This window comes from Bubalus bubalis, chromosome 18 (genome assembly GCF_019923935.1).
Source record: "Bubalus bubalis isolate 160015118507 breed Murrah chromosome 18, NDDB_SH_1, whole genome shotgun sequence".
Taxonomy (NCBI): Eukaryota; Metazoa; Chordata; class Mammalia; order Artiodactyla; family Bovidae; genus Bubalus; species Bubalus bubalis.
The window spans coordinates 36,040,747-36,063,820 of NC_059174.1; the positions used below are offsets into that span (position 1 = coordinate 36,040,747).

At 52.6% G+C, this 23,074-nt stretch overlaps 2 protein-coding genes across 12 annotated transcripts; one reads left to right on the forward strand and one right to left on the reverse strand.

The window, feature by feature from the left end:
* The first annotated feature begins 306 nt into the window (after positions 1–306).
* Positions 307–14,150, forward strand: VPS4A (vacuolar protein sorting 4 homolog A). 9 transcript variants are annotated; one of them, XR_006546366.2, is made up of 14 exons: positions 308–500; positions 4,288–4,399; positions 4,500–4,647; positions 5,887–5,948; positions 6,065–6,184; positions 6,689–6,845; positions 7,375–7,523; positions 7,870–7,951; positions 8,169–8,388; positions 9,352–9,492; positions 10,199–10,328; positions 11,151–11,251; positions 13,065–13,112; positions 13,480–14,150. XR_006546366.2 is itself a non-coding variant. In XM_025268946.3 (12 exons), exons 1-11 carry the CDS (start codon positions 480–482, stop codon positions 10,298–10,300), a joined length of 1,314 nt encoding a protein of 437 aa, XP_025124731.1. In that variant the 5' UTR covers positions 308–479; the 3' UTR covers positions 10,301–10,328; positions 13,480–14,150. The 9 variants fall into 9 exon arrangements, 4 of the variants coding, with proteins under 4 accessions (XP_006047686.1, XP_025124731.1, XP_006047685.1 ...); XR_006546365.2 differs by lacking the exon at positions 11,151–11,251 and adding an exon at positions 12,471–12,515; XR_003104568.3 differs by lacking the exon at positions 11,151–11,251.
* On the reverse strand, positions 14,148–23,068 carry COG8 (component of oligomeric golgi complex 8). 3 transcript variants are annotated; one of them, XM_044932111.2, is made up of 6 exons: positions 22,674–23,068; positions 21,271–21,478; positions 19,682–20,509; positions 17,615–17,783; positions 16,464–16,637; positions 14,148–14,579 (listed from the first exon to the last, which is right to left on the reverse strand). In XM_044932111.2, the coding sequence occupies exons 1-6, from the start codon at positions 23,066–23,068 to the stop codon at positions 14,422–14,424; spliced, it is 1,932 nt and encodes a 643-aa protein (XP_044788046.1). In that variant the 3' UTR covers positions 14,148–14,421. The 3 variants fall into 3 exon arrangements, with proteins under 3 accessions (XP_044788046.1, XP_025124733.1, XP_006047687.1); XM_006047625.4 differs by lacking the exon at positions 14,148–14,579 and having other exon boundaries at positions 16,173–16,637; XM_025268948.3 differs by lacking the exons at positions 16,464–16,637; positions 17,615–17,783; positions 19,682–20,509; positions 21,271–21,478; positions 22,674–23,068 and adding an exon at positions 15,362–16,122.
* Between the last annotated feature and the right edge of the window lie 6 nt (positions 23,069–23,074).

The window sequence follows — 23,074 nt, forward strand, 5'->3', positions numbered from 1 at the left end:
ACTGTTTACATTAGCTCGCTCATTCATTTCCTCTAAAAGGCAGACAAGGCAGATACTAATTAAAAACTTTAATTAAACATCAGAACAGGCTTATTGTGAGAGAAAAACCTGCCCAACAGATGATGTTTTATTCCAAGTGGGATTCAGGAGTTGATGATTTCATTCCGGTCCGATTCTGGCCTCGCCCCCGCCCCCGACACGCCCCTTTGCTCAAGCCCTGGCACCACAGCCTCGGCTGAAAGCGGCGGCCTGCAGTGCCGGCCGTGGCCGCAAGGGGGCAGCCGCGTGGCTCTGGCCCGACCGCTCTGGGCCGCGCTCCTCGCTCGCCCTCGGACTCCGCTCCGGCTGCGAGCGGCCGCCCTGCCCGCGCCCAGCGCTGACCCATCGGGCCCTCCGCGCCGGACCAGCTCCTCGGCTCCCGGGGCAGGACCGAGGCCGCAAGCAGCGCTGCGGGGTGTGGGGCAGACCCAGGAGATGAAATGACAACGTCAACCCTCCAGGTACCTCGCCGCGGCCCAGCCCGGCTTACTGAGGCTGAAGGAAGCGCGGTGGGGCCTGCGGGCGGGCGGGCGGCCTCCTCCTAGCCGCGGCCTCGCGCCCCCGCCCCGTGGCTCTATGCCCGTTTCTCTTTTCTCGCGCTCTGAACCGTGGGTCGCTTCGCGTTTAGAATGCCGGGCCCGCTAGACCGGGCCGAGCCCCGAGGTCGCTGTGTGTAGCTGGCGACCCGGGGCTGCCCTGGGGATCAGCCTCACCCGGGCCTCACAGCGACGCCCGGGAAGCCCGGGCCCGCGGTCGGGCTGCTGGATCTCCCTTCTTCTCCTCCTGCCTCCCTTCGAACAGACCCCCGTTCCTCCCCCTGTCTCCAATTTCCTCTTCTCGGCCTAAGACCCTTCATTCATTCCTTGGATCGCGTTAGGTGGTGCTGGGGTGGCGCCACCTGGATGCATGACTGACCCGTCCTCCAGGTGCTGCTGGACCTAGGTGGGCCGGGAAACAGGAACGCGCTCTTCTTGTCTCAGACCTGAGTTTGAATCTTGGTTCTGCCACTCACTGGCATGTGACCTTGGGCTCGTTAGCTGATCTTGGGGTCTCGGGTTCCCTGTCAGTGAAATGGGATGATGCCCCGTAGGGTGGTTGTGCTTGTGGCTCTAGATCGAGTGATTCAGGTGGCGCATTCTTAACGCAGTGTCGGCACATATTCAGTGCTCATTAAGTGGTGACAGGTACAGTGCTTCGGGGAGTTGGGCAAGAGGTCAAGGAAGAAGAGGCATTTGGGTCCGTAGTCAAAGAATGGGGGCGGGGAGGGGGGGGTGGCAGATACTAGCAGGGATAGTTACTCCAGGTGGAGAGAAAGAGGGGAACAGAGGCATGGAATACAGTGGGTTCTAGGCCAAGAATTTGCTGGTGTCCAGAGCCAAACCTTACCAGCTACCAGTGGAAGCTGTTATCACAGGGGTGGACCAACATGGCTTGCAGATCTCACCTTCCCAGGGCTTGTGAGCTAAGAATGCCTTTTCCTTTTTTCTTTAAAGGAAAGCTTTATTAAGATATAACTCACATGCCATACAATTCACTCATTTGAAGTGTACAGTTCAATGCTTTTAGTATATTCAGAGGCTTCCCTGATAGCTCAGTTGGTAAAGAATCCCCCTGTAATGCAGGAGACCCCAGTTTGATTCCTGGGTTGGGAAGATCCGCTGGAGAAGGGATAGGCTACCCACCCCAGTATTCTTGGGCTTCCCTTGTGGCTCAGCTGGTAAAGAATCCGCCTGCAATGCGGGAAACCTGGGTTTGATCCCTGGGTTGGGAAGATCCCCTGGAGAAGGGAAAGGCTACCCACTCCAGTGTTCTGGCCTGGAGAATTCCATGGCATGGAATGTGTAGTCCATGGAGTCACAAAGAGTTGGACATGACTGAGCGACTTTCACAGAGTTGTGCAGTCATCGCCACAATCACTTTTAGAACACTTTCATCACTCCAGAAAGAAATGCTGCCTCCTTTAGCAGTCACACTTCTCTAGTCCCCAGCTGTATTTCTCCCAACCCTAGGCAACCACTAATCCATTCTGTGTCCCTAAGGATTTGTCTAATCTGGGCATTTCATATAAATGGAAGTATATATCAGTAATATGTGATCCTGTGTGATGGGTTCTTTCATTTTTGAAAAAAAAATTTTATTTCATTTTATTTTTTGGCTGTCCTGGGTCTTCATTGCTGTGTGGGTTTTTCTCTAGTTGCAGAGAGCAGGTGCTACTCTCTGGTTGCAGGGCACAGGCTTCTCATTGTGGTGGCTTCTGTTGTTGCAGAGCACAGGCTCTAGGGTGCAAGGGCTTCAGTGGTCGTGGCTCCCGGGCTCTAGAGCACTGGCTCAATAGTTGTGGTGCCCATCGCATGTGAGATCTTCCCGGATCAGGGGTCAAACCCCATGTCTCCTGCATTGGCAGGCAGATTCCTTAACCACTGAGCCAGCAGGGAAGCCCCGGTTTTTACATTTTTAAGTGTCTGGAAAAAGGGATGTTTCATGATATGTGACAGTCATGAAATTGAAATTCCAGTGTCTGTAAAGTTTTATTGGAACCCACCCCTGCTCATTTCATTTACGTATTGTCTCTGGTTGCCTTGGGGCTACAAAGGCAGAGTTGAGTAGTTGCAACAGACATTATATGGCAGGAGAGTCTAAAATATCTACATTCTGGTCTTTTATGGAAAGTTTGCCACATGTTAGCATGTCTTTTTTACCCTTTTCTTACCTGTTACTGGAGATTCCACAGACAGTTTTGTTGCCTTTCCCTCCTGTTAAGCAAAACTGTTTGACTCTAAATTGCAACTCATGCCTCTTGTATGTGAAAAACTTATGTATGGTTGCCAGAAACAGTGAATATGCTCCGAGGTGCACTGAGGATCTAGAAAGAGGGAGTGGATAGGCCTACTTTGCCACCTGAGAAGCAGAGCATTCCTAGAGTATCGCTCTGAGCCCCCCCTTTCAAAAAAGACCCAAGCAAAGTGTGTAGAGTGGAAAAGTCCAAGGACCTGGAGGTGTGTTCTGGAGATGAGAAGCCACTGGTGACAGGAGCACCCCGTCTCATGTCTGTCTGAAGAGAGGCCTCGTGGAGGACAGTAAACACATGAAGTTTGTGTTTAAGCTGATCATCTGGGAAGGTTCAGGGCTCCCAGCCATTATCTGTTTGTAAGGAGTATAGGGAGCTAGAAAACAGTAGCCTTTCCTCATCTCTTCAAGCTGGTGTGCTTGTGTACCATCAGCCTGGCCTGACCTGTCCCAGTCTGTTAGTTCTGTAGAACGCTCTGTGTCTTTCTGAGACTCCTTACTTTCAGATGAGAAAGGGCCCTGGGCCCTGCCAAGGGCTAGTCAGGAGGCTTATTGTTCGTTGTATGGCCAGTGGTCTCTGCCTGCCTGCTGTCTAGTGCTGTCTCAGTTTGAAGAGGATAATTCTGGTAGTGCTTCCCAACTTGGTGAAGCCATGGTTTCTAAAACTGGATGTGTAGGTGTGGGGCAGCTGCCTGAGAGATCCAGCAGGCTTTCAGTTCACTCCAGAGCACAGGCCTGCGGGATTTAGCAGGTTCACAAAGACACTCTTGCAGAGTTCTTAGGAGGGTCTGGAAGCTCACTCCCCACCACTGGCAGCACACAGATGCCTTTGAAGTAAGCAGGCACTTTTCTTCCTGGAGGTATCCGTGTATTGAGTCACATGGCTAAGCATCCCTTCCCTAGGAATCAACTTTAGGGAAACTGTCTTCTCTTTTCAGCCTAGAGAAGTGAGCTAGGCTAATACAAAAAAGTAGAGATCCCTTTAAGTCCATATCATAAAACTCTTGGATTGATGAAGGACTTTCCTAGCTGGCTGGGTCCTTTCTGGCCCACAAGGTCAAGGGCAGTTTCTGGCCTCCATGCTGACCAGTGCAGCAATCAGTTGGTTTTGCTGTTTGCCCTGTTGCAGGCTCTCAGTCCTGCTCTATTTCTCTTTCCCCTGAAATTGCGAAATAGAAAGTGAACTCTCCTTTTGAGCCCTAACCTGAGATACTTGATCAGGCTTCCACTTGACTGAGAAGGTAGTTGCTTTGAACTGTATGAATATATTGTGAAGCAGAACAGCTGTCTTTTAAGGCTTCCTTTCAAGGCCTTTCTAGTTGATGTTGGACAAGTAGGCCAACATAAAGGTCTGCAGCTGATGGATTCCCGGGTCTGGCAATATCTCTTATCAGTGTACTCCTGCTGCCTGGAACCCAGGGGCTTTCTGGATCTCGTGGGTTGTGTGTTTTGCATTTCCAGAAAGCCATTGATCTGGTGACAAAAGCCACAGAAGAGGATAAAGCCAAGAATTACGAGGAGGCGCTCCGGCTCTACCAGCATGCCGTGGAGTACTTCCTGCACGCTATCAAATGTGAGTCCCCCACAGGGTCCTCCCTAGCCTCAGAGCCGCGGTGAGAGGAGGGCGGGCACACGGAGCTCACAGGGGCCCCTCTGTGGTCCCCCTTCTGCAGATGAAGCACACAGTGACAAAGCCAAGGAGAGCATTCGAGCCAAGTGCATGCAGTACCTGGACCGGGCGGAGAAGCTGAAGGATTACTTACGAAACAAAGAGAAGCATGGCAAGAAGCCAGTCAAAGAGAATCAAAGCGAGAGTAAGGGGTGAGTACGGAGGAGTGGAGGACCCGGCGGGCCCGACACCCCCGCGAGCAGGGTCCGTTTCCTGCGTGCTGTTGCCTTGGTGCTGTCCTTTGGGGAATTCTCCTTGTAATAGAGATGATGCCTGCAGCTGCCTTCACCGAGCCCTTTTTTTTTTTTTCACCGAGCCCTTTACAGGAAACATACATCCGTTGTCGCACTAGATCTGTATGGAAAAGCTGTGGGCAGGGTGGGGAGTCAGCCCTGGACTCTGCAGCCAGACTGTCAGGATCCAGCCTGGCTCTGCCACTTCCTAGTCATGTGACCCTGGACAAGTACCATGACCCTGCTGGGCCTGCAGGTTCCTCATCTGTAGGAGGAGGAAGGTAGTGGGACCTCCCTCCCAGTGTTGCCCTAAGGAGCAAATGAGATGATGCAGGAAAAGCCCGGAGAAGAGAGCTTGGAGCGCAGTAGGGATCAAATAAGTGCCAGCTGTGTTATCAGGGGGTCTCATCTTCATGTGATGGACAGCGGCAGGCTCAGAGAGGTTCAGGGATGGCCACGGTCACAGAGCTGTTCCTTGATGGAGTCTGGACCCAGACCTGGGGCCTCTGTTTTGGACTCTACAGCCAGCGTTCCCTCCACAGCCTGTCACCTCACATCTGTGGTTTGAGCACAAAGGCCAGTGATGTCCTGGAGGTGAAGGGCGGGTGCGCAGCCCAGAGGTGGTGGAGCAGGAGAGAGAAAGGTGATGTGTCAGCTCTCCCCCCGACCGCCAAGTGAGGAGCTCTGCTCCTGGGTTGAGAGGACCCGCCCAGGGGCCCGGAAGAGTTCTAAGGATGACACATGACTTGTGTCTGGATCGGGCTTGGCCCTGGAGGCACAGCCACATACTGTCCTGCTGTGAGTCCCTGTGAAAGGCCAGGAGCAGCTCCCAGTGCTTGCCCGGCTGCTCCTGATGTCCAGCCAGAGCATAGGGCCCCCACTGGCCTTCTTGAGAGCGCACACGTCTCAGTTCTCTGCCCTTCGTGAAGAAGCGAGGGTTGGTGAGGAGAGTGTTTCCTGGAGGATCCAGAGGGGATTGCTGACTATGTGTAGCCACGACGTCCTTGGGGTGCCTTGTCTGCGCACCCCTCAACCACTGTCAAGCAGGGAAAGTGTGTGTTTAGCACCGGGCTGGCTGTCAGAGCCTGGCTTCGTTCTCTGAGCCTCCTTGCTAGCTGCCTCTCACTGCAGCCTGTCGTCTTCTGTCTCCTTTCCCAGCAGTGATAGTGACAGTGAAGGGGATAATCCAGAGAAAAAGAAATTGCAAGAGCAGCTGATGGGTAAGCAGTTTGAGGCCCGTGGTGGTGGGAGGGGCTGAGGGTGGTGGTGGTGGGTGGTGGCAGGGACCCCCAGATGGGTCGGGCTCCAGGTTGAAGACTCTGTCTTGGTCCTGCAGGTGCCGTCGTGATGGAGAAGCCCAACATCCGGTGGAATGATGTGGCTGGGCTGGAGGGAGCCAAGGAGGCCCTCAAAGAAGCTGTCATTTTGCCAATTAAATTCCCGCACTTGTTCACAGGTAAGAGTTAAGCCACTTTAGGCCCCAGTGCACAAAAGTCAGGCTTCTGAGAGCGCCAGCTCAGGCCCCCCGTGATGCAGGCATCCAGGGGGTAGGTGGCAACTCAGCTCCCTTCACCCCTAGCAGGCGAGGGCCTGGCTGTCCCGAGTGCGCTCCGTCAAGGGAGGGTCCAGGGCCAGCTCGCCGCGGTCACCTACTCCTTGGCTTCTTTCCATGTCAGAGACACTTTTGTGACTAGAACCTTGAATTGTTCCAGTGGTAGGCAGGGTCAGGAACCAGCGCCAGCCACTGTCACTTTGCCAGGTCCTGGGGGTCCGGAGCCAGGGCTGGGACCAAGCTCTCGGCAGGTGATTTAGTTGCCTTGACTCTTCTGCTCCTACAGCAAAGTCATCTTGTAGAGCTTTTTATTCCCGGCCATATTTACCGTGACTCCGGCCCCTCTGCTTTTTTCTCTCCCTTTCCCCAGTCAGGAAGAAGCTCACTCGAGTTCATTCTTTCTCATAGGCAAGCGCACCCCTTGGCGGGGGATACTGCTCTTTGGACCACCCGGCACAGGGAAATCCTACCTGGCCAAAGCAGTGGCAACGGAGGCCAACAACTCCACCTTCTTCTCTGTGTCCTCCTCAGACTTGATGTCTAAGTGGCTGGGGGAGAGCGAGAAGTGAGTCCACCCAGGCTCCGCTCCCACAGCAGCCGCAGTGGCTGCTCGCGGCCCAGCTTCCCTGCCCTTGGACTCGCCTCCCAGAGGCGCCGGGAGAGGGGTGTCTTGTTAGCTTGTCAGGTGGGACGCTGTCCTGACAGAGCCAGCCGAGCCTGGAAGGTCAGTTGGGAGCCATGAGTCCACATGAGGGGAAAGGAAAGGCACTCACAGTAACTGGGTTTCAGCTAAGTGTCCTCTGTTGGGGACTTTATACGGTTAACTTATTCCCCACACCGGCTCCCATTTTGCAGATGAGGAGACTGAGGCTGAGAGGAAGGGAAGGGACTTGTCCTTGTCCAGCGCTAACGAACAGGGCTGCCGGGATTCGAGACTGATGCTGAGGCTTGCTCTTCCTCCCAGTGCAGGCCTGCCTGAGGACTTGTTACTACTGTTTTTTCTGTCGACTCAGCCTCTCCGAGGGAAGGGCGAGAGGAGGGTGGTGCCAGGGACCTGGGCTGGGCCGGGATCCCACCCCTGTCTCCCCTCACAGGCTAGTCAAGAACCTGTTTGAGCTGGCCCGCCAGCACAAGCCCTCCATCATCTTCATCGACGAGGTGGATTCACTCTGTGGATCCCGCAACGAGAATGAGAGCGAGGCTGCCCGCAGGATCAAAACCGAGTTCCTAGTCCAGATGCAGGGTGTGTGCCAGTCCCAGGTCCCCTCCCCACTCCTTGCCCCACCTGAAGCCAGTCCTGGGCTTTGGTATTTAGCTGTGGCTGAATCTGACTACTCTTACAGTGGAGGGACTAGCAGAGAAGCAGGTCTTGGCTCCCTCTCATTGAGGCCTTGGCCGGCCGCCTCTCTGCCCCTCCCGAGGTGGGCAGGGCTGTGGGGCTTGTACCCCAGTAAGGCTTGCCAGGGCCCTGCCAGGGGTATCAGGGGACAGCTCCAGTTCAGGACACAGAGCCCCCAAGTTCCTTCCCTCCCAGGTCCTGACTGAGCCTGGCAGGTGCTGAGTTGGCGTCTGTTTCCCTTTGTCCACAGGGGTGGGGAACAACAATGATGGGACTCTGGTGCTAGGTGCCACAAACATCCCGTGGGTGTTGGACTCGGCCATTAGAAGGAGGTGAGTCTTCCCTGGAGGAGCCCAGGGCCGAGGTCTGTCTCCAGCCATGGTCAGCCTGCAGCTGGCAGCAGGCATGTAGCTGGACCCTGTTTCTCTGGCGGCTTCTCCGAGTCTACAGAGCCTTTAGTGAGGCCGGCTTCTGGAGGGCCCCCGAGCCTCTCCGTTGAGACCATCCCGCCTTCCGCTTTCAAGTCCTGCCGTGTGCTTGGCTCTCTAGGTTTGAAAAGCGAATTTATATCCCATTGCCGGAGGAGGCCGCCCGTGCCCAGATGTTCCGATTGCATCTGGGGAGCACTCCTCACAACCTCACAGAGGCCAACATCCATGAGCTGGCCCGGAAGACAGAAGGCTACTCGGGTGCAGACATCAGCGTCATTGTGCGGGACTCCCTCATGCAGCCCGTGAGGAAAGTGCAGTCGGCAACACACTTCAAAAAGGTGAGTGGGCCCACAAGGAGCCGCTTAGAAAGTGTCACAGGAAAGGGGATGTTGGGTCTCTGGCTGCTTGGGTGACAACGCATCTTGGGAGCCGAGGCTAAGTGCCTTCAGGGGCCAGGGCTGTACCTGCTCCCACCACCCCTGCAATGCTGGCTTGAGGGCAACCACCTCAAATCAGGTGATGCCAGAGGACAGGGCGCTGTGACCACCACCTCCGCCACCTGTGTCAGCCCTGTGCCAGTCGTGGTGGGCCCTGCGGTGTGTGTGAAAGCGAGGGGCATAAAATGGCACACCACGCAGAGGAAATGCATTCACGCGGTAGATGGCTGTCAGCGTCACCGCGGGCGCTGCTGGCTGTGCTCTGGGTGTTGGGGAGACACCCGTGACCACAGCAGATGGAAACCCTTACACGAGCCTCATCTCTAGGGGGGGACAGACGGCAAAGACTCCTTTCATAGAGGGTGGTGGAAACAGCAAGGGAGGGAGGTCTGGTGTTCTGCGATTTGGAGCGGGTGTGGGTAGGTTGCACTCTTAATGGATGGGGCACCCTGGGTGAACTGAGTCAGGAGTTGAAGGACGTAAGTGTTGAGCCCTGGAGATACTTGGGGAAATGTTGCCAACGGAGCAGGCAGCCTTCTGTTGGAAAAACACTTTTGACGTCACCACGTTCATGGTGAGATTTGATGGAGTTGATGAAGAAAGGAAGCTTTCTAGGTCTTTGGGTCACAGATTGTGGTTCTGGAGAACAACAGCTGGAACAGCTTAGAGCTACCCAGACTCCCAGAGCCCAAGAGTTTGAAGGAGCCCATCACTCAGATCAGACTGCTGATCTAGAAACCCAGGCCTTCGTCCACATCACGCTGTCACCTTCTCCTCAGGGCTCAGAAACCCGAGGTGTCCCGCCCCTTCCCCAGGTGCCAAGGGGCAGCCCTTCCAGCCAGTCAGGCTCCCGTTTGGTTTCAGGTCTGTGGCCCTTCCCGCACCAACCCTAGCGTTATGATTGATGACCTCCTGACCCCATGCTCACCGGGAGACCCAGGGGCCATAGAGATGACTTGGATGGACGTCCCTGGTGACAAACTCCTAGAGCCTGTGGTTTGCATGGTAAGTGGCTGGCTGGGAGAGAGGACTACAGAGAGCCCAGGAACCCGGGGGTTTTGGTCCAAGAATAAAATCTGCTCCTCCCCTCCCATGTTCTGTGCTGTTGTGGCTCCTCCTAGACAGAATGGTCTCTGGGGCTCTGGAGCTGGCGCTCCTTATACCAGACTCAGTGGGGACCCAGGATGGAGGCCGTAGTGTTAGAATTGTATCTTCTTCAACAGGAAGAGTAAAGGCCAGGTGAGGACTGCTGCTTTGGTACCTTTGGGGTTGGCCTCCTTACCCAGAAGGAACCAGTAACTGTCCTTAGCACTGTGGATTTGGTGCAGTTGCACAGGCACAGCTCACTGTTCTTGGCCTGTCCTTACCTCAGCCTTGCCAGTGGTCTTGCCTGTCCTGTGAGGTGGTGTCAGGCAAGATCACTGGGCCTGGTGTGGTGGGCGTGCACTTACAAAGAGCTTCTCACAGGAGTTAAGAGATAACAGGAACTTAAGACTCCCTCAACCGGAAGTAGGCTGTCTAGAAATGTTATAGGTTGCCCCAGGAGGCCTTCGGGCAGAAGGCAGGCAGTGGGAGTTCTGCATTTGGGACTTGGGGGTGACCTCAGAGGCAGGGCTCTTCCCACCCCTCTTCCACCCTGGACTCTGTGGGGCTGAGACTAAGCTGGGCTCGGAGCCCAGCCCCCCTCACCTGCCTGCACTTCTCTTTGCAGTCGGACATGCTCCGGTCTTTGGCCACCACTCGGCCCACTGTGAATGCAGAAGACCTCATGAAAGTGAAGAAATTCTCAGAGGACTTTGGACAGGAGAGTTAAAAGCTTCTTCATTTGCCTGATGGTGAAGGTGGGAGGTTGATTGGGGTCAATCCACGGTACTCCCCAGGTCAGTGGCCACACAGAGCTCCAGGGCTCGTCCCAAGGCCGCTGCAGCGTCCCCCTGCTGACTGGCCGTCAGTGGGGGAGCAGGAAGGAAGGGCCTCCCCGCTGCGGAGTCGCAGAAGCACATTCGGTACCTGGCGGGTACTGGCTCTTCCTGCTTCCTCCTCCTCTTCTGGATGCTCACCATCTCCTTGTCCTGCCCTCCTCCCATGGTTTTTTTTTTTAAACCATTCTTTGTTCCCTAAATTAATGCTGCTTGGATTTTTGACTTGTTTATAAATTTAAAACCTGCCCGAGTGGGAGCAGCCCCTGGCCTTGGAGTTGGCGCAGCGGCCCTTCAGAATGGCTGCCCAGCGCCCCCCGCTGCCCCTCCCTTCCAGATCCAAGTATTGCTCTGTGTGAACCAAATGGCTGTTGCCTGGGATCCCCAGTCCAGACTCTGCCTGTATGGGCCACGAGTAGAGCCAAGCCATTCGCTTCCTCCGGGCCCTGTGTCCTCCCTGCAGGAGGAGAGGATGGATTTTGTGAGCACAAAGCTGTGTAGATCAGACCGAGGGAACACAGTCAGGCAGGTGTCACTGCTGCCTCTTTTTTAATCCCTCTGAATGTGAGAACACTGAGCCCACCACTGCCCCGGGTCCCTGTCCTGGAAGCGGGCTAATAAACCCTTTTCATTTCTTGAGCCACCTGAGAGTGCTCTCATCTTTGACTCCTGTCTGGGGGCTCCTTGAAGGCCACACTTGCTTCCCCTAGAAAGACCCTCTGGTCTCTGCTCTCTTCTCTTCAGTGGAGCTGCAAGTAAACAGGAATGTCACCAGCGGCTGCAGTTCCGGGCCTGTTCTCCCATCGCGTTCACGAGACCTTTCTTCCCCCAAGGCTTTGGAAGCGGTGGGTGTGTTTCAGGGACCTGGGCAGTTCTTGTTCAACTTCCAAATGAGAGGCTGCAAGCTGAGAGGCCTGTGGTCTAGACACGGCCTGTGGTTGTCCTTTGGTTTGGTCTGCTGCCAACATTTAAAAGTCAAGAGCTGACAAAAATTGAGATCTCTGGCTTCTGAAGCAGGTTAGGGAAACACTGGCCTTGCATCCAGGATCTGCCTTCTTCGTCAGGGGACTGTGCCCTCCTGCTCACCCTCCCCATCCGGACTGCTTCACTCCTTGGCATTTCCTGTCCAGCCCCAGTGGCCCCTTGAGTTGGTGATTCCTGGAAGTGAGGCAGCCACGGCTCCAGAGCTGGTGGCAGGCCTGGGAGTACTGTCTGAGGGGCGGCAGGAGCAGCCTGGCATCCGGTTGCTCTAGCTCTCCTCCCCCTCCCAAACTTCGTGTCAGTGCCTTCAACCAGAATGGCCCACATTGTTAGCATTGCACCGTGGTGTTTCTTTGATCTGGGTAGGGGTGTCTGCTGAATTGAGCCAGCTTTTGCTTGGTTCCTTGAAGACATAGGCACAGTGCTCTTCTCCAGTGCAGTGGGTCAGCCCCGCTCTTGTTACCTGGAGCGTCAGTAGGCTTGACCTCCAGATGGTGCTGTGCTGGGTCGGGGGAGCTGTATCACTTGCTGGAGAGTTTCCACATCATGTTCCTGATTAGTTAGTTATGGACCCTCAGCCACCAGTTACCATTTGAAAATACCGTTCAAAAACTACTGGCCACCCCCTCCCTGTATTGCTTCAATTTAGTCAGTTGTGTTTCGTTACCTTTATTTAAAACGGAAGGCCCTTGCCTTTTTTTTTTTCCCCCAACCTGCTTCCTTCTTGCCGCTGCTTGAACACATTGGCAAGTCACAGGGGTTAGCAGAAACCAGAGGGCTGCTGGGGCTCATCGCCACAGTTCTCATCACAGTTGCCCTGCCTTCCCACTTCTCTCTTTACCCTGAGTGACAGGGCAAACACTTGTCTTGTTCGCTGCTGAGGCTGGCACAGCCATGTTGATGCTCAACATGGCTAATAAGTGCAGAGGAACTTCCTTCCCTAAGTGCTTACTCTGAAATTCACTTCCTCCCTACCTGGGGATTCCATTCTTAACCCTCTGCCTACATTGATTTACACTGTGGAAGTTGACTTCTAAAACTTTCATAAGCTCAAGGTGCTGAATCATGTGTTTGGTTTTGCAGCTGATCTATGTGCCCAAGATGGAAGAGAGTTTCTTCCTCGTAAAGGCAAGGATTTGTTGTCTTTGGGTTGTACTGTCTTGGGTTAATTGATCAAATCCATCCTTGTTTATTACAACCATAAATCTTATCTATTGTCAGCAACAGAATCTCAGGCTTTCCCCGAGGTCCACACTGAGCCGTCATTTTCTTTTGGGCCTTAAGTCAGGAAGTGTCCAGCAGATACTACCAATCTGTATAACAAAGGCATGATTAAGGACTGTTACCTCAGGGCCTGTAAGGAGCCTTCAGAATGTTTTAATGCCATCCTGCAAGGGAAAGGAGGCTCACTGAATCCTAATTTTCCTAAGGGGCTACGTTTTCAATATAAATGAGAGCTTACTACAGATTCCGAGAGTGCTGAGTCTGTCCTTACCTCAGGGCAGCGCTAGGCCCTGTTCCTCCCTGAAGTGTGAGGGACACAAAGCCAGACTTGGCTGGCTTGCATGGCCTCACACCCCCCAGACTTGGCTGTTTAGAGAAAGCACTTGGGGAGAGTGGGTCTTTCCTGGGTCGTTTGATTAACTACTGTTTAAGATACATTTTCTCTATAAACAGCTTACTGGACTTCTTACTATACCTGTATTTGGATTTTGGAGGACTTCGGTAAGAGTACCTGCATGGCAAAACTCAACATAAAAATGAGCTCCTTCACCTCTTGACAAAGCTCTGACAGAATCTTAAAGCTAAAACTGTGGTCGCCATGACGCTGGTTTATTTTTTCAGAATAAGTGTGGTGACGAGGAAACAGATGTTCTGCTTTCTGTTTCTGCCCTGACTGTGACAGGAAAAGGCTCATTGCTCCTTCTCAACTACAGGCAGTCCCCACTTGTTGAAACCACTTTGCACTGCTTTGCTTCTATGAAAGACCTACATTAGTACCTGTTTTCACTAATGGAAAGAAACTTGAAGAGGACTTTCACTTTAACAAAAAAGGCAAAAGCCAAAACAGCATTCCACTTCTGTTTTGCAGCAAGCTCTTACAGAAGCAGCGAGCACTCAGAGCAGCCAGAGTGGCACCACCAAGCTCCTTCCCCAGGAGCTACACTCAGCATCTCAGCATCCAGCCGTCATCGCTTTGCACTTGGTCTGTGAGCGCTTGTGCTGCATCTCGATTTATTCTGTGCATCTGTTAGCATGATGTGTCCTCCGTAACTGCTTCTTCCCTGTGTGCTATTTCAGCTTAGGAAAGGCTTCGTCAGAACGTTCTTTCAGGTCATGGAGAAACCTGTATCACTCCATGCCCTGCTCCATGGCCTCCTCCCAAAGAACGAGCCACGTACCAGCTACCTAAGAGATCTCCGCAGGAAAACCTTCCCCAGGCCTGTTAAAGGTGGAAAGCAAAAGCCCGAGACCTAAACTGTATCTGAACCTTGGAAAATGTATGACCACTCAGTTACGTTAAGACTGTCATTGAACTGGGGATATTCTGTCCTGTGTTTTGCTTCCACAGGCAGACTGGTATCCAAAACAAACAGAGACTGTGCAAGTAACACACATGGACCCTTTGTAACATAAGACATTGCTGAAGACAAGCAACCACAGCCTTAATCTGCATTTTAAACACAGCTTTCAGACGTTTGGGGGTTACATCATAATCTAATCTTGGCTTGGGGAATAGATGGCTACACTCTTCTGAAATCACATCTACTAAGAGTGGCTATTTATTTGCACCCCTCACCTCCCATCTCTATACAAAATTGCTAGGAAATGCCCACTCCTTTAGGGGAGATGTTTCTCTTTTCAAGTTGAAGATATATTGTCCATAGCTCATTTCAGGGTACACATTTTTAGCATCTTCCTCCAACTCAGTTCGGCAGCTTTGGCAATCTGTTGTTTTCTGTCAGAGCAGAGCCAGCACGAAGTCCAGCAAGGAAGATGTGCCCAGCTCAAAGCTGGAGTGTGTGTGTCTTGGTTAGTCATTCACCTCCATCCAGTGGATGTTTGTAAACGTCTTGCTGTCCATTTTGTCAATGAACAGGCAGCCCTGCAAGTGGTCCATCTCGTGCTGGATGATGCGGGCTGCCCACCCACTCGCCTGCCACACCACCTGCTCTCCTCTAGGGTCCAACCCTGCAAAGGAAGGTACAGCCTGGGTGAGGACATGCTGGAACTGCGTCATTCTTAACCTACTGAGACCTTCCCTGCCCCGGCTGTGTTTACAAGAGGCAACATCAGAAGGGAATGCAGATAGCAGCGCCTCTCCATCCTAAAAACGAAGTCTGAACTGTGACTCTACCAAGTATTCAACCAGGTTCCCAACCCTGACAGGTGGGTTGCTAGGCTCACTATGGGGCTAAAATGAGACATGATCTTCCCAAGTGGCTTGCTCAAGAACCACCATCACAACCCTCCAGCAAAGAATCACATTCTGCAGAATATCCTGTGGTATGACAGACAGGTACTGGCTTATCACCCTGAGCTAGGCAAAGCTGGGTTCCACTTCTCCCAAGCCACCATGACACATCTAATAGCAGCAGAGATGTGTGTGTGTGTGTGTGAGAGAGAGAGAGAGAGAGTAAAGAGACACAGGGTGAGCGACAGGGCAGAGGACGGGGTGAGAGCTCACAGTGGAATCAGGCCACCCTTCCAGTCCCCACCCCTGTGCCCCAGTTGAGCTGGCTGTGCTCTCAGAGGCACCTCCTGCCCCATCCCATCAGTCCTGAATTTCGTCCACTCTAGGGTCTGCTCTTTGTTCATGTCGGTAGGCTCCTCAGATCAGCCATCAACATGTCTACACTTTAACTGCAACTTGGCGTAAACTGTTTCGTGGGATCCGAGCCCGCCGCCTACATAGGTTGAAGGGGATCACACAGGCACCCAGTCGCCGCCCCAGGGACCCCACCTCTCCGCACCTGAGATCTGCACCGCCTGGAAGCGGGGCACGCAAGCAAGGAAGCCGGCGACACTCTCGCAGCCCTCAGGGAAGGTGACCAGGCGGCTGTCCAGCACCCGCAGGCTGGGGTTCACGAACACGCGCAGGGGGAAGGGCTCCATCTGACGGGCCTCGCGCACACGCGGCGCGCAAGCACGGAAGAGCGCCTCGGGGAACTCCAGCGCCAATACCTGCAGAGGCACTCCGAGTTGCGGCGCGCTCAAGCCCACGCAGTGCCGGCGCCGCATCACTTGCACTAGCCGCTCCACCAGCCGCTGCAGCTCGGGTCCCGCCAGCTGCGCGGGCTCTACCGGGGCCGCCACGGCCCGCAGCGCCGGATCCCCAACCTGGCACACACGCGGATACGGCGGCTCCGGCGTTCCCTGCACCAGACGCCGCACGTAGCGCCAGTAGGAGCGCCGGCGCGCCGGCCCCTCGAGTCCATCCCGGGTGGGCGTGGAGCTGTAGGCCCGGACGCCGCCGACCGCTACCCGCTCTCCCCACAGCAGGGCCGACCCAACGCAGTGCGGCGCCCGCAGCCACCGCAGCAGCAGCCCAGGCCCCAGGAGACCCATGGCTCGTGGAGCAGTCTTCCGCCCGGCCGAGTCCCTCGCCGGCCCCCGTAGCCGACGCTCCGCCGCCAGGGACGCCGGGAAGTAAAGTTCCCGTGCACCTTCCGGGAGCGCCGGCGCCGCTTCCCGTACGCAGCCTGCCTCTCCGCGGCGGCTTTCAGCCTTATTAAGTCCCGTTTATGATAGTTCAACCAAGCATTTTCAAGAATAGCCAAGAGGTTCACTATTTTTCAAATTTAATTGGAATATGGTTGCTTTACAGTATTGGGGGTTCCCTCTTGAATTACGCCTTTTGCAGCCTCTCCCACGCGCGGCAACACCCGTTCCCACCGGGGTTGCCTAACTTTTCCCGGCCCCACGCCCAGATACCCGCCGCATCAGCCTGGGGGGCAGGCAGCGCCGGTCAGATGCCCGCACTAGGCTCGTCGGGCTGCGGGGGCCCCGCGGACTCCACCTCCTCCTGCCCCGCGTCAGGGACAGCCGGGGTGACCGGGGTGACGGGCTCGGGGCTCGGCGCCTTGGGCGGCAGTGCTGGCGCTGGAGCCGGGAGCTCAGGGACTAGCTCCTTGTCCAGACAGAAGACCGGCTCTCTCTTGGGCAGAATAAAGGCCAGAGGCTCCTGGACGACGCTGACGTTCACGTGCCCCAGGTTTCCGTACTTGGAGAGCTGAGTGGGTGGAATGCCTGACCCAGAAGGTAAAGAACATAAGTGAAAAAAGCGTTTAATAAGTTTAAATATTGATGTGTCACAAGGGGAAAAAACCCAAAATACTTATTGGTAGTAACGAACACAGTTACCACATTTCAGTACTGTAAGTCACCTTTGTGATAGGGGACAGGGAGCTGTGCCGTAAAGCCAGACTGTGAAGGTAATCGTTAACAGCACAGCGCAGGGCGGATGGAGACAGACAGTGCCAGGAGAGCCTGGACAGGCACCAGCTTCCCCGGACAGGGCCAAGGAGAAGCTGGGGGAGCCAAGAGCAGCCACTCTGCTGGTGGGACCACTGCCCACTGCTCTCCCGCATGCCCTTCACCGCACAGAGACAGTGCACAAAGGGATACGAAAGTAAATTACAAAAAAATACTTCATAAGCACCGTTTATAAGCATTCATGGCAATGGAATCATAGTGGTTTTTTGTGATTGGCTTCTTTCACTTAGCCAGATATAATGAGTCTACTGATAAGAAATGTCCAGAAAGGGAGAATCTACTGCAACAGAAAGTAGGTTAGTAGTTGCCAGGGGTTAAGGGTGGGATTAGAGACTTCCCTGGTGACTCAGACGGCAAAGCATCTGTCTACAATGCAGGAGACCCGGGTTCGATCCCTGGGTCAGGAAGTTCCCTGGAGAAGGAAAAGGCAACCCACTCCAGTACTCTTGCCTGGGAAATCCAATGGACGGAGGAGCCTGGTGTCCATGGGGTCGCAAAGAGTCAGACACGACTGAGTGACTTCACTCAAGGGTGGGATTGGGGAATGACCACAATGAGCACCAGGGATCTTTGGGATGATGGACATGTTCTAAAATTAGATGATAGCAATGGTTGCGCACACCTCTGTACATTTTTACTAAAAACTCTGAATTTTAAAAATAGGTGAGTTACTTAGTATGTGAATTATGTCAATAAAATAGTTCTAAAAATTTTATCTTCTCCTCTCTTACCTAAGGTCTGTGCTATCTGGGCTGGAGGAAAAAGGACTTGGAGACAGCGATTTAAATAAGGAACAAGGTCTTCCAGGAAGACAGTGCAGAACTGGACAAAGAGCTCTTGCTCCCCACTGCTGAAGGCAGCCTCTTCCGCACGATGGAAGGCCAGGATTACTTTAGTTACCTAGGAGAAAAGGGCACCACCAATTACCTGTTAATCTATCCCCATCAGCAGTGACAAAGATGTGCAGCCCTCAAGTTTTCCAAAAGAACAGTCCTTCCAAACAGTACATCATTATCTTGTTTAAATTCACAATTGTGGTCAGTCTTCACAATTCTGTCACTTCAATGATGTATTTCTTACTCAACTAGTTTTATTATTGGTGCAGTTTCCAATTCCAGTGCAGGAACATCATGAAATACACAGAATACTTCATTTTTGGCTCCCATGGGAGATGGACTAGAACTCTGATGGATCCAGGAAAATACCAGCAATACCATAAAAGGTTTTACTGAATAAGGCCTTTGACGTTCCAGAATGCTAGAACCACTAGAAAATTGTAAAAGAGAAGGAAAACAGAGCTGCAAAAGAACATACATTATTTCCACATACTAAGAACATTCACTATTTCCACATACAAATAACAGAGCAAGCCTAGCTAACATTACAGACAGCTGTGACAGGGTTAAGAATAGAGACTCTGGGAAACTGCCTGGTGGTTCAGTGGTTAGGATGCCAAGGGCCTGCCTGGGTTCAATCTCTGGTCACAAGCTGCAATGTACCGCCAAACAAACAAGTAAATAACAGAGCCTCTGGTGCTAGATGTTCTGGGCTCTAGTTCCAGCTGTGCACTCAGTGCTTCTGTGGCCTCTAAGTGATTATTAAGCCCTCTGTGTCTGATAGTTCGCTCATCTATAAAGCAGAGCCAGCAGAAGGACCTAACCTCATAGAGTTGTGAGGATAAAGGCTGAATATGTATAAAGTATGATGAACTATGTGACATGAGGTAAGCTCTAGATGGATATTAGCTAATTACTATTACCTGAATTTCACTGACCCTATAAAGCTTCATTGCTCATGCTTTCTTGCTGTTTCTTACAGGAGGACATCAACAGAAAGACTTGATGCAAGCACGTCACAACTGCCACCTGGCTGACAGGGACTATAAGATGCCATCAATTATAAGAAGCACCTCAACATCTAAAGATTTAATGTTTAAAAATGTGCACCATACTCGGATATTAGTGGGATCAGCAGTGTTACTTATATTAGGCAGAATTCTAAGATGGCTCTTGTGATCCCCACCTCCTGGTACCCACTCCCTTGTGTTTTCTCCTCCTCCTTGAGCACAGGCAGAACCAATAGGATATGGCAAAGGTGAAGGATTCTGCAGTTTTCATTAACATCCCAAATCGGCTGACTGTGAATTAATGAAAAAGGAAGTTATCCTGGGTGGGCCTGACTTAATTAGATGAGCCTCTTAAAAAGAGGACTGAGAAAGAGACTCAGGCAGGAAAGATGCTCTCCCACTGGCTCTGAAGAATCAAAAGCTGTGAACTGCTCATGGAGTGGGGTGGTCTCTAGGAGCTGAGGGCCTCAGTCCTACAACTGTAAGGAATAGGAATACGCCACCGTGAATGAACCTGAAAGGAGGGGATCCTGAGACCCAGATGAGTCCACGGTCGGTCGGGCCAACAACTCGACTGCAACCTTGTGAGCAGGTCAGCCCAGTTATACTGTGCCTGGACTCCTGACCCACAGAACTGAGACATGATAAATATGTGTTGTTTTAAGCTGCCATGTTTGTGTGAGTTTGTCATGCAGCAACAGAAAACCAATACATCACTGAAAAATTACTACAGGTGAGCCACTTCACGAAGGAGGACTAACCAGACCTTTTCAACTAGAAAAACCTCTAAAACCACACTAAACCTAAGTCAACAGACACCCTGTCACACGGACTGGTGTATTACAAAAGTCGCCACCTGTAACGAAAGGAGCACCCCCCACTCCCCCCCCCCCCCCGGCAAAAAAAAAAAAAAAAAAGAGGCCGCAGTAGAGAGCCAACAGTCTGCGCTCACCTTGTCAAGGGCGTCCTCCAGGGCCCTGGTCACCTCCTGCGCCAGGGCCACGGGGCAGCAGAGGCGCAGATCATTGAAGGCGACCAGAATGCTGTTGAGGAAGCAGGCAAGGGGCGGGAAGTCTAAGAGCACCATGGGTGGCTGCAGGGTCCCCGGCTGAGTGACTGGAGCAGCAGCCGGCAGGGCACTGCTGCCCAGGATGGCTGGAGTCGAGATGAGGGTATAAGAGTTCATTTCATCCTGGAACTTCTCGACGGCCTCCTGAATTGCTTTCTGGAAAGTGCTGATAGCTACCTGCTGGAAAACAGGCACCAACTGACCCCGGAAATCAGCCCCTACTCGACTGAAGGACAGCCCAAAGTACATGCACTGGCCCAGCAGAGAGTCCAGACGGCTGCCAATCCCTCGGTTAAGGTCGGTCTCCAGCACCTGCAGGAACTGTGAGACTTTCTGCAGCACCCAGCCATGGAAGATGGCACTCTCATTCACCATGTGTTCACCCATGGCAGGAGGCAGCAGAGGGTCCTCATCTGAGAAGATGGCACGGTACTGGGTGATAATATCGAACAGATGGACACGGCAGGCCTCAATGGTTTTTGTGATGTGGAAATAGGGATCATCATTGGGGATGGCAGTCAGGATGGAACGGAGCCAAGCATCTCGGGCCTGAAGAAACTTGACCCTCAGCTCAGCCTCGGTGAAGACATCCATTTGCCGTAGAAAGCCAATGACACGGAGGCAGGCAGGGAGCTGGATGTTGGTCCTCAGCTGTTGGATCAGCTGGCTCAGCATCAGCTGCATGGACTGGCGCACTTCGTTCACAATGCCCTGACAACACAGGGTGAGTCAGTACGCTGGGGAAGACACTCCCCACAATCTATTCCACTAGCCCTGAATATTGCCAACCAACATTCCCACTGCTGTCCTGACGTATGATAGACTTCCTACAACTGATGCATGCAGGATCACCAACAAAGATTTGGTTCACTGTGGCCCACAGGCCCCGCCTGGTTCTCCTGCCCTCACCTGCGTCCTAACGCTCTCCCCTTGCTCACCACAGACCAGCCAGAATGGCTGTCTTGTTTACTTCTAAACACTCCCAACTTCTTCTCTCCTTAGCCTGCTATACTTGGTTGGACACTTTCTGGTTTGGTCTCTCCCCACATCATGTGGCTGGCTTCTCATAGTCTGGGTCTCAGCTTAAATGTTACTTCTCTAGAAAAGCCTTTCCTGACCACTCTTCCTGGAGCAACCCACCTACTCTTCTAGGCCGCTCCCTGGCATATTTTACTATCTGAAAAGATATTATTTATTTGCCAGTTAACAGCTTATAGTCACACGAAGCACAGCCTTGCCTTTGTTCACACTACTTCCCCAGCACCTAGATCATTGTCTGGCCCGTGGTTAATATTTATCAACTGACTGAATAATGAATGTATGCTTTATGAGCCAGCCTGCTTGCCTTGCAGTAACTGATGTGAAATATGCAAGGAGTTTCCCCAAGATTTATGCCTAAAGGGTCAGTGATAACCACAGAATTACTGACCATAAGAACATCGGTTTGAGTCTTCTCTGGGCAAGTTGGCTACCTGGATGACAGGGATGGAGGAGTATTTCCTTTCTAGTCGGCGTACGTAGGCTGCCAGCTCCAGGGCCTCTTCATAATAGCTGTTCCGGACACAGGTGTCCATGAGCTGAGGGATCTCCAGGATTTCCAGGATTTCTGTGTGCCGGTTTAGAGTCAGGGTGTTCATCCGGCGATTGGAACTGATCTCCTCAGCCTCTTTCACAAAATTCCTAGCAACAGTCAGGAGAACATTTGGTGGTTCACTACTGTGCATCCAGTTACCAAGCACTTACTATGAACTGACACCAGGCTAGACGATTAATCTAATCTTCACACCAAACTCATCAGGTACTTTTATCCCAGAGATTTTAAGCAACTTGTCTAAGATCACACAACTAGTAAGTGATTAAAAAAAAAAAGATTTGAATCCAGATATGCCACTTAACAAGCCATGGCAAGGTACTTAAGTCTCTCTGAACTGTTTCTTCATTGGTAAAATAGTACTACGACGCACCTCGTAAGGATGTGAGGATTAAATGAGTTGATGGGTATAAACCATTTAACACAGAATCTGATATGGAGTAAATGTTCCTTTAATAACAGCTGTTCTTATTTGTGTGATGCCCCAAGTAGCTTTGAACTACAACCTAATCCTCAAGTTCCCTCAGCCTCTTATTAATCTTCTCTGCTATTGTCCAACCTTAGTTCCTGCTAGTCTCCCTTTCTTCTCTGTAACTGCAGAGGCCTGCTTTGTGAAGCCCTCTCTATTCTAGAGAACTGGAAGAATATGAAAGCTAGTCTCAAATATTGAAAGACTCTATAAAGAAAACACTTTTCTCATGAAAGGCTGGAAGGCAGAATTAGGGATTATGATGGAGAGAGGCAGAATATGGTTCAAAAAGGAAGTCTGGTGGGGTTTTTGTGGGGTTTTTTTTGAGGATTATTACTGCTCCCAAATGGGACTTCCCGTCAGTCTCCTGTCAATGAAAGTTTTGGATCAGATGATCTCTGAAAGCTATCGTTATGTACGTGTGTGTTGTTTGTATGTGTGATTTGTGTATGTTTATGTAAATATGCACATATATTAAACTGACAATTGTAGGGTTAAGTAAATTATGATATGTCAGACCCAATGATAAGTGCTTTGTATGCATTCCATTTAGTGCTCACAACAGCCCGATAAGAGGGACGTGCTGCTGGGTTCCAATTCTGACTTCGAAACATCGTGCGGCGGTCTCAACTTCCTTATACACAAAATGGGAATGGCGTACCTACCTCGAAGGCTGCTGTGATGCTTAAAAAGATTAATAAAATGCTCAGAGGAGAAGCTGGCATATGGTAAGCACTAAGTGTTAAGTATTTCTATCATCATAAAGACAGCTATTACAGTTATTAGAAGCCCCTCTAGCTCCGGGCCCGCCGCACCTGCAGCTCTGTTGGAAGCTGGGCAAGCGGTCGAGCAGGCGGCCGAGCGACTCCTCCACATCCCCAAAGAGGCGGTGGATGCGCTCGGTGCACTCGGCGCCGCGGATGAAAGTCTTGTAGTTGGCGAAGGCCAAGTCGCGCGTCTGCTGCAGCAGCTGCGCTCGCTCCTCGGCCAGGCGCTCGGGCTCCCGCCGCAGCCGCTCCAGTCCTGAGCCACTCAACTCCCTGAGATAGCGTCCCACGTCAGGCCGCTCGCGCCACTGGGCCTCCGGAAAGCGGTCCCGGAACAGCGACGCCAGGAGCCCTTCATCCTCCACCTCCCCGAGAGCAGCCGCGGTGGCTGTCGTCGTGGCCGAGGCCGTAGTTGAAGATGGGATCGTCGCCGTCGCCGCCATCTTTTC